Source organism: Primulina tabacum, chromosome 4 (assembly GCF_025594145.1).
Source record: "Primulina tabacum isolate GXHZ01 chromosome 4, ASM2559414v2, whole genome shotgun sequence".
In the NCBI taxonomy this organism is placed as follows: Eukaryota; Viridiplantae; Streptophyta; class Magnoliopsida; order Lamiales; family Gesneriaceae; genus Primulina; species Primulina tabacum.
The window spans coordinates 2,179,328-2,190,371 of record NC_134553.1 but is presented as its reverse complement, the minus strand read 5'-3'; the positions used below and the strand labels follow the sequence as shown (position 1 = coordinate 2,190,371).

The 11,044-nt window shown below is 34.4% G+C and overlaps 2 protein-coding genes across 2 annotated transcripts; one reads left to right on the top strand and one right to left on the bottom strand.

The window, feature by feature from the left end:
* Positions 1-1,802: 1,802 nt before the first annotated feature.
* Positions 1,803-3,407, top strand: LOC142541398 (bidirectional sugar transporter SWEET5-like). Its single transcript, XM_075647936.1, has 6 exons — positions 1,803-1,997; positions 2,075-2,111; positions 2,199-2,415; positions 2,515-2,676; positions 2,804-2,923; positions 3,009-3,407. The coding sequence occupies exons 1-6, from the start codon at positions 1,955-1,957 to the stop codon at positions 3,159-3,161; spliced, it is 732 nt and encodes a 243-aa protein (XP_075504051.1). The 5' UTR covers positions 1,803-1,954; the 3' UTR covers positions 3,162-3,407.
* Positions 3,408-4,552: 1,145 nt separating this feature from the next.
* Positions 4,553-8,729, bottom strand: LOC142542320 (serine/threonine-protein kinase 52). Its single transcript, XM_075648904.1, has 6 exons — positions 8,224-8,729; positions 6,215-6,336; positions 5,868-6,064; positions 5,565-5,739; positions 5,034-5,168; positions 4,553-4,937 (listed from the first exon to the last, which is right to left on the bottom strand). Exons 1-6 carry the CDS (start codon positions 8,522-8,524, stop codon positions 4,731-4,733), a joined length of 1,137 nt encoding a protein of 378 aa, XP_075505019.1. The 5' UTR covers positions 8,525-8,729; the 3' UTR covers positions 4,553-4,730.
* Between the last annotated feature and the right edge of the window lie 2,315 nt (positions 8,730-11,044).

The window sequence follows — 11,044 nt, the reverse complement described above, 5'->3', positions numbered from 1 at the left end:
AAAATTTATTCTTTGAATAGAATTTTACATGATATAGAAACAATAGTTTGATAAGAAAATAAACTTTTTTAAATAAATCTATTATATCTAGAATTTATCAAAAATTTAAATAATTTTAAAAAAACAAAACTCTATAATTTAATATAGAGTAGGTCTCTTGTGAGACGATCTTACGAATCTTTATTTGTGAGACGGGTCAACTCTACCGATATTCACAATAAAAATAATACTCTTAGTCTAAAAAGTAATATTTTTCATGGATCACCCAAATAAGATATCTGTATCACAAAATACGACCCGTGAAACCGTCCCACACAAGTTTTTGTCTTTAATATGCACATTATCAAGTTTTTTGTCTTTAATATGCACATTAATCATAACTAGGGGTGCGTACCGAAAATATCGGTATGAAAAATTTTCATACCGATACCGATACCGAAAATTCGGTATACCGCACATTCAGTATACCGAATTTTCGGTATGGAAAAATTTCATACCGGTACCGTACCAACACCGAAAATTTTGTCGGTATACCGAACTTAAATTTAAAAAATAATAATAATAATAAATTATTTTCGGTATTTCGGTATACTGAAATACCGAAAAAAAAATATTTCATACCGATACCGATACCAAAAATTTCGGTACGGTATCAATGTTCAATATACCGATTTTTTCGGTAAATTCGGTATTTTTTTCGGTATGATTTTTCGGTATTTCGGTATTTTTTCTCACCCCTACCCATAACTCGACAATCTTTAAAAAGAGTGGGTGATTTAACAATAAATGCGCGTCACATTAATTAATTACTATTACACGTATAATTAATTATTTAATTTGTGGCATGAGTTATATATACATAATCACAAAATTATTGCATTCGGAACTAGCTCTATGAAATCTTATCTAAGTGATTATCAAGTACATATAAACCGTGTCGGATCAAGCATTTATCATTAAGTCAAAAGCTACAGTTGTTAATCAAAACACGGCTTTATTTCCTTATATTTGTGGAAGCACAAAGTGCACTTACTTGGATACTAATGAGTCAAGCTATTAGGTTCATGAGTCCGGAGAGATGTCGGTCTATCTACTGGTGTTATTTCATATTCCTAAAATATCAGTCTTACCATTTAACTATTGTCGGCTCTGTCACCGACGTAAACATTATTACCCGTTAAAATCTGATGTCACTCTTTTACAGCTCACCAAGCTAACCAGATCAAGAGCCACAACGTTAGCGGCTTGATGCATAAGAATTTCTCAGGAAGTCACACATCTCAGTCTCTGGTGTACGTTTAACTCAACAAATCGTTTATTTATATATTGTAAAATTATTCATTTACATTTTACTATTTGTTCATGAAGTAATTGTACAGAATGGAGCATTGTTCCCTCATAAACATGTAAGTAGGAAAGTTTAATTAATTGCTATCGTTTATTTAAATTAATTATAATTGTAAAAGAGAATTTAACTTTTTCGTATTAATTCAAAAAATATTTAAAAAACAAAAAACAACAATGGGCGTTTCAGATTAAACGAGATTGAGTAATGCTGACATTCGATGTAATAACACATATATAAAAATAAATAAATAAAAAGCCGATTAATTTGGAATTAATGATAGATCGGATTGCATGCATGCATTCACGTATGTACGTCTATCAATAAAAAGATCATTAATCCTCATCGTATTATTGCAGTCAAATCGACTCCAAAATTATAGGAAAACATGTGAACTCATAACCATCAAATATCCATTTGAAACTCTATATATAGATCCCTTTGCCCAGGTCAACCCATAACAAAACAATTTTTGGCAAATATAATAATAACTGTTGGAATTATTTGTAACTGCGCGCAGATCGTTCCAACATTCTTATTATATGTATATTTCTTCTTCCCTTCCGATCCAGCATTCTCTTTCGTGGTCGTGCAATTTGAGACACAAAGATGGTGGACGCAGAAACAGCTAGGACCATAGTCGGGATTATCGGTTCGTATTGATCTCAATCAAATTTTACTCTATTTATTGCCTATGAAATCTTATGATTTCTTTTGTTGAATTTGCAGGAAATGTGATCTCATTTGGTCTCTTTCTATCCCCTCTGTAAGTGAACAAAGTATATGTATTGTTATGTATAGCATTATTAATTTCTATGAAGTAAAATAACGTTTAATACCATAATTTCTTCAGTCCGACATTTTTCAAGATATGGAAAGCGAAATCGGTGCAAGCATTCAAACCCGACCCGTACATTGCGACGGTGCTGAACTGCGCAATGTGGGTCTTCTACGGGATGCCCTTCGTTCACCCAGACAGCCTTTTGGTCGTCACCATCAACGGCGTCGGGTTCTTCATCGAGATCTTCTATGTCACCATCTTCTTCATCTACTCTGATTGGCCCAAACGCGTATATATGTTCACCTTTTAATTTATCCATCTAGCTCGCTTTATATCTCGTTGGATACCTAAATTTATTTATTTAATTTGCTTCTTATTTATAATTCAGAAAAAAATCCTTCTGGCTCTGTTGATCGAACTGGTGTTCATGGTGGTTGTGGTGTTTATAACGTTGGTGTTTCTGCATGGTACCAAGCAAAGATCAATGCTCATCGGAATATTGTGTATAGTTTTCAATATCATAATGTACACATCTCCCTTGACCGTCATGGTACGTGGTGTTTGGACTGTCATACGGTTTAAAAAGATATTTGAGTTGCAATCATTATCACCGAGTAGTTTATAGCAAAGAGATATGGTTTGATTAGTTTTAATGATTTTTTTTTGAATTTTTGCAGAAACGGGTAATTAAAACCAAGAGCGTGAAATTCATGCCATTTTATCTGTCGCTTGCCAATTTTTTGAATGGCATGATTTGGTTTTCATATGCTCTCATCAAGTTTGATCCCTATGTCATGGTAATCACTTCTGTTTGTCTTGATACATTCTGTAATATTACATCCATAGCAATATTTGGCTGTTACCATTTAAATTGTCATGCAGATTCCGAATGGTCTGGGAAGTTTGTCTGGGCTCGTTCAACTGATACTCTATGCAACCTACTATCGGACCACCGACTGGGACGATGATGGCACCGGCAGCACCAACCAGCCGAAGATTCAACTTCAGAGGACTAACTCAGCAGCCCCTGTCTAATACACTACGTCTACATCTATACATGCATTTATGCTATGTAAATTTGATCTTGTTTTGATGGTTTCAAATCTTGGTTTTATATATCCATATATATATACACATATACACAATCGATCAATATCTAGTACCAGTGTAAAAAGATCAATTGGCTATGATACAAAGTAAAGGATTTTTCAAAAGTATTCAGATACTCCATGTATGCATTATCTGTAAAAATATTCAATTAATATATGATGTATTTACGGATTCAAATTTCAATTTTTAAATGGCCACAATGCTAATATACTTTGTGATAGAATATTAATCATAATTCATAATATGTCGCCATAACATCAATTAATATTCATTTGACAAAAACCTTGTAATTATATTAGATAAAGAGAATTAAGGGATTTCAAGTCATGTTTCCAAACAGAAGGTGTGAGGGAAGAAGAGAAGCAAAAGAGGCAACAACGTTACGAGCCCAACTAACATGTGAAATCTCAGTAACTTGTAAAACATACGTAAATCTACGGATCTCTTCAGCTTTTGCACCAGCGTAGCTTAGGTACTCAGTCAAGCCAGCTGACTACGTACTCTCACGGCTAACACAGAATGCAAAACAACACGAAAATTAGTCTTCCGTTGCTCCACTACCACAAGCTAAGAGAGTTCACCTTCAACCACAGACAGAGGCTGCTGAGTTCGCTGTCCAAAAGCCAGGAGGATTCGCCCTTCACCATCTCTCAAGACTCCTCCAACACCAAACATGCCTTTTCCGATATTAATACATGAAGCGCTCACTTCCATTTGGGTCCTTCTGGTCGGGCTGATTTTGCATTTGTCTATATTATAATAGTTGAAATACTTAGAGCAACTAAATTTAGTAATAAATCGAAAATACCATTCTTCTCAAATTACAAAAAATTCCATTTTACTGAAAATATTTTTTAAATGTACATGGCTTCCTTCACCGCCACAGGGGGAAGAGCCGCCTGTCTGTTCGTCTTTTGAAACGTAAAAAGACACGAAGTTCTAAACATTCCGACGGGGTTGATCAAAATCAGAGGACAAGAATGGCATCCTGGAAAAAAATAATCACGTCCTCCAGTTTTTTCGTCTTTAGTTGTTGTAACTTTGTCATGCATTTTCCCCCTTGGCAAACAGATATTTAGAGATATTCTTGTACAAATTTCTTATTTTGAGAATTAACTAAGTGGCATTGGGTTCTATCTTACAAAATTGTACAACTATAATGTTATCCTGTAATTTAAATATGTGGCGAATATGTAGATATTCTAAACAATGCAAGAGAATTCCTAATTCTTTATCCACTTCCACCGTTAGTTTTAGGAAGTAAGGCTTTTATTACATAGTTATAATCGAGTGGTATCAACAAAAGATGCAGCAGATAAATGAGGCAACACATCACGCATGCCAGGTGTGATTAAAAAATATCAGCTTCCCCAAATTTTCTAGAACGCAAGAAATATCTAGCAAATCTTGTCAGCCTACATTATGAACACTCCAATTTAGTTTTATGTCATACAAGAAATATGATAATTTTACAATACTCCCAAAGGTAAATTTTCAAGGGCCACGAGTTTTCCTAAAACACAGACAACTTTGTTGCTGATCGATGGGGATCATTCCTCCGCCTCGCGATGTGTCTATCGCCTCTATCATCGCAACAACTTCATCCATTTCGGGACGCTTATCCGGGCTTGCGTCCCAGCACCGTCTCATCACATTAGCAAGGGAGCTTGGGCAACATCTCGGTATCTCTGGCCGCAAATTCTAAGGATAAAATGTCAGGGGAAAAGAATGCATGTTGTGAACACATTATATTAGATGGAGCTTTTAGAAAACATATTAACTAACTGAAGACAGTACCTGGCGAACTACAGCTGAAGTCACCTCAGAGAAACTAAGATCAGGGTATGGCATGTCACAGCAATATATCTCCCATAAGCAGATTCCAAAACTATAGACGTCGCATTTTCTATTATAAGGGCTGCCATTCAGAACCTGCAGTTTGTTTTTAGACACGAGGCCTAAGTTAGTAATGTGGCAACATTTTTCTCAAAGGATGGAGGGCTCATTTTTATGCGGACATCGGTGATTTAAACCAATGCCATTGCCACAGCATTAACGTAATTAAACTGTCATCCGTGAACACCGCCAAGTGCGTGAATAATATAATTCCGGGTAAAGGATGTTTCCAATTTTGAGGATTAATGGAAATAGAAGCAGAACAAGTAATTTTTTACATTTTTAATAAATAACATACACATACTTTCCTTCAAATAGCAAGAGGGAATGAAAATGGTTCCTGCTGGTCCCACTCTCCACCACCACTGGTAAATTATGCTATAGGTTGGTGGTTAAAAAATGAATTGCCGCTTATAAAGGCAAACAACACACCTCAGGAGCCATGTAGCCGAGGGTCCCGGTCTCCCCAGTCATGTCATTTGGATTTGAAGCTTCAACACGAGCAACCCCAAAATCAGCTATTTTTATCGTGCGCGTCTTGTCCAGCAGCATGTTTTCTGTCTTGACATCTCTGTGAACAATCTTCTGTGAGTGAAGGTAACTTAACCTACACAACGACAAGCAAAATCATTCATACTTGTATAAAGTCAACTTGATAAAATTGCTTCAAAAACAACCAGTAGAGAGAGTCATAGACTGATAATTGTGAAAATGGACAATTTGAATTCAAGGTACCCCCGAGCAAGATCAAGTGCCATCTGTACGACCACTCTAAATGCTAGCTTTTTTCTCCGGTTTTTTATGAGGTATGATTTCAAGGCACCTCCTGGAAGATATTCTACAATAACACAACATATATTACAAGGCATGCCAATGTGGCCATTTTCTGTTTGAATGTTAAGGTCTGAAGATCCCATTGTTGCACCTATAAACTGCACATGAATTAAGCAAACATAACATCGACATCAGTAGAACGTGAAAAGGATAACAAAATTGGCAAAGAAGACCAATTAAAGTTAAAACTGACCAATCATCTCTAACCAAATGTCATTAACCTCAAGATGATAGAAATAGATTACAACCTTTGTCACATTCGGATGATCAAGTTTATGCCATACTGCAACTTCTTGAGTAAAAGCTGCCCTTAGTGATGCTATTTCGGCTTCGGTCCTGTGGCCCTCTTCCCCCCAGTCAAGCATTTTAACTGAGGATCATAGAAAGCCACCAAAATGTCAAACTTTAATTATCTAACGCAACGATAAAAATGAGTGGAGCTATCAGTACAAAAACAAATCTTGACAGTGAAAAACTGTAAATACTGTGTATATTACATTTCAACACAAAGTTAGCAAAACGGCTGGGAAAAAACTGACATCTAACGTGAGTCAAGTGAACATGTTCAAGTTGATGACCAAAGAAAAGCGGTGATGCGCTCCAAAGTGAACAATTCATCCCTGTTTATCTTGCTCCGATAAAGGAGACTAGAATAAGTGCAAAGAAATGTAGCATCACAGGTATTTGAAAACTAGTACAGGTGGCAATGGTAGAGGCTCCAAAATCTTGAATACTGGATAAATACTGTAGTCTGAAGGCAGGCAAAGCGATTATTCTTAATTGCAAGTTCACAGTGCCATGATAACAACAATGAATTAACCCAAATAAAATAATAATTAATCCCATAAATTCTGACATTGAAACTTGGAATCTCATAATCTAATTAACACAATCAATACCGCTTGAAAAAGGGGGCAGACCTAGAGGAGATCGAGCAGGGAACTCATATTTATATGTACTTAAAGGAATCTCGCCCTGGCCCCAAAAGTAAATAAGTCACCTCAAATAAAATACTATGCAATCTATACTTGATAGTTGATATTAGACCAATTCCAAATTTTGAAGCACAATTCATAGTAACAGTTCTTACTGAACGTCAATAAATCCAATAATATTCAGACAGAAAGACACTATCCTCAAACAGGTAGAGCTGAGTTTAACTAAAGTTTGTTTTATTCTTATCTAGATAATATTATAATGTTACTCTATTTTGTGATAGCTAAACAACGTTTCTCAGTTATCCTTGTTGAGTATACAAGTCAAACCTTGAAATCTTGTTGAATCACATGAAAGTTCATTATGTACCAACCCCAGTTATTGCCTTGCAGTCACCTTTAAATTCAGTCCACCCCCGTGCCATTAGTCACGGATTTCATAAGAATGCATTCATTACACCAATCACCCACCCTCATCCCCATCTTCCATTTGAAGTCTGGAATTTTTTTTCTTATCAGCATCAGATGATTGTAAATGAATAACTTCATCTACTTTACATCTTAAACTATCCCAAAACTTTCTCCATTGCAAGATCTTCGTCGTCTTTAGAATATCAACTATTGCTTAAGGAGTCGTATGCGGTTAAGCTGATAAAATTTAACAGATAAGATGTCCCAGTGCACATGGTCATACACCACAACCACCGATAAACTAGAAAGGAAAACTAATTAAGGGGACAATGGACGAGACCAAAAAAAGCAAATAAAAAATGAAAAGGCGTATATTTTACCATTTACCACTACCCCACAAAGAGGTATGGAACATGAATTTAGAGCTCTGGGTATGGACCACACCACGATCAATATAAGACCGACCAAACTTATTGTGGCCCTAAAAATTTGACCTTTAAGGAGAGTCCAGTCGGGGCCAACTCAAATAAAATCACCTAAACACATTAAATATGAATTCCACTTGACTGTTATATGTTTCAAGTTCTTGTTTTCTATGATAAGCAAGAAATTAATCTATCAAATTTTCTTCAGCGAGAGTAGAAGAATCTTTGCGTAAACTAAACAGACCTCTATATGCAAAGCAACATCATTTCTTAAGCTAAATATAGACCAAGAAAAATAAAGAATTTGGGGATGAGAAAAGAAAAAAATCCAGAAAATGACAAAAAAGGGTGGACAGTGATGATAATTATCATTGGAAAAAGCCCTAAACTTTTACGAAACGAGAAGTTAAAGACCAATAAAAGGAAACGCCGAGCAAAAAAAAAAAAAAAGGATGAGAGTTATAGCATGACAGAGAGGAGACTGACCGGCAACATCTTGGCCGTCGTAAATGCCACGATGAACAGTCCCGAAGGTGCCACGTGCAATCACACCTTTAATAACAAGCTTAGAGGGATCAATCTCCCACTCACGCCTCTGCCTCCTGGGCACGGGAATCGCGGCGGAAGGCGCGACGGCTGCTGCAGCGTAGCCGGAATACTCCTCTTGATTATCCTTCTTGTTTTTCTCCATAGTCAAAGCCCTGTTGAGATGCCTCTCCAACTGCTCATCTAGACTCTTCAAATCTATCTGATCTGCTCTCACAAACCCGTCGCTTCCTTTCTCCATTTCTTGATCCCTGTACTTGTTTTTTCTATCAATGCTTCTTGGATGGCTGGTATCCCAGAATCACAAACACAGGCAAGATCTACATCACATACTTTCTTGATATTTTTATGTATGATATCACAAGGAATCGAAGTAAAAATGGGGAAGCTGCGATTAATAAGAGGGAGGTGAGAAGAGGGGGAGAGTCAAGAGTGTATGTAACGATAATAATAATAATAATAATAATGTAGTGTAAGCATGAGTGAGCAGCGCCATGTGCCCACATGGAATTGCCTGACGACGTCGTGTCTGTCTGACCCACACGACGTCCTTGCCTTTGGGACCAACCCCATATGTACCACGCTATTCGATTTGAGACTACTTTGTGGAGTCCCAGACATAAAATTTCGTGTGAGATGATTTTATGAATTGTATTTTGTGAGACACGAGGAAGACCTCCTAGGGATAAGAGACATAGGGCTAAAGAGAGAGCCAAAAAAGGATCTTTCGTGTATAATCCTGCATAATCTCGAATGTTCTCAGTTCCGGTACGTAGACCAAATAATACAATGCAAACAAAAGTTCCTAGATTCATGGAGATATAGAACAGCATATAAGTTATCATGCTTGCATATCCATCATTTGAGTCTCCAACAATTATTATAATAATTACATATCCGATTTGACCTATGGACGAATATGCAAGCATACGTTTCATGCTTGTTTGAGTAATAGCAATGATATTTCCCAATATCATGCTAAGAATAGCTAGGATTTCCAGAAGAACATTCGTTTGATGAGAAATAAAAAGGAATATCGAAAATTCGAGTGGCTGAAGCAGCTACTTTCGAAGTAACAGAAAGAAAAGCAACGACTGGAGTGGGAGAGTCAGAGTCGAAAAGAGGATCGTGTATTCTTATCCTAGACCTGCATTTTCTACTTTACCCCACCCCGTTCCTCTATTAATTTATTTAATTCGAACCTAAACCCGAGTCTCGCAGACGTTGCATACACATTTATTCTTTCTCTTTCGTCCCTTATTCTAAAAATAAGAAATAAATGGAAAAAAGAGAAAAAAGGGAGGGGGAAGTATTAGTCACAGATATCGCTTATTTAAGTTATCTATGGAAAAATTTTACTTTTTGTGCTAAGAGTATTATTTTTTATTGTGAATATCGACTCAAATATAAAGATTCGTGATATCGTCTTACAAAAGACCTATTCTTATAATAATTATTTTATCTATATCGAAATTTTTATATAGTCGAGTTTTAAAATGTTGAATATAAAAATATAAAATATAATATCGAGATAAAATTTAGCATGCCAATAAAATAGGGAATAAATGTAAGTTTTGAAATTATTTTTCTATAGAATGATATGGTTTGGAAAATAAGTTGTCATGCTCTTGATATATATAAAAAAATTTCAATAAATTTATCATTTCAAAATGTTTATAAAACTAAAATTTTATAATCATATCGTATGACACATAATTAAATTTTATTATAAATGATTATGTAACTTGATTGTTCGAAAATATATTGTAAAAATCAATTGATTTGATCGGTACAAATGTGACATTCAATTCGGGATGAAAGCGGCATATGATACAATGATACCTTGTTATTGTTATATATTTTTTAAAATATATATATTAATTAAAGCATTTAAATATAAAAGTCTATTTTGAATTTATTTCCATCTCTTTTTAAATATATTATTTTTATTATCAAACCATTATATGTAAATTTATTAAAAATTTAGTAATTATTTACACAAATATCAATTCAGATATAACTTAATATAATCATTATGAAAACTAAAAAAAAACTATATATTTAAAATATTTTAGTAATCCACTTTCACATAAAAATAATGAAAATGGAGAAGTTATTCGTTTTAAATCACATAATAAATATTTTGACTAATCAGATTTCGAAAAACATATATTTTAAAAATATCCTCATATAATTGCTATTCGATTAAATTCATATTCATGCTTCACGATTGAAAGCAATGTCAAATTCATATCTGACATCTCAAATTACTTCAAGGTCATTTCTCAGAACTTTTTTTTTGTTGCCAAGTAATTGTCTTTTGAGTTGTTTTAATTAAATGTCTTTTGGTTATTTACATAAAATTAATTTAAATCTGTATTTTTACAAAATTAAATTTTCAAACTCAATTATTTTTATCATTTTATACTGAGAATGTTATATCTTTATATTGTATTTGTTTCAAGTTTAAGTTTTCTGGTGGATCTGTTCGACAATGGAAGAACGGATGACGTAAGAGTTTTTAATCTCTGAACATTTATAAACAAGTCACGTTGTCTTTACTTTATTGCATTCACTTAACAATGTTTTGATATGCATTACTGAAACATTTTATGTGATATTTCAAATACCAAAATGTCGCATACAAAGTATTTGATAAAATGATTAATGTTTTTATACATTCGACTTTTATATCTTTTAAATATTTTAAAAATTGTCTAATTGGTTTAGAATTATTATCTTAAGTGTCTTCCACTTTGTT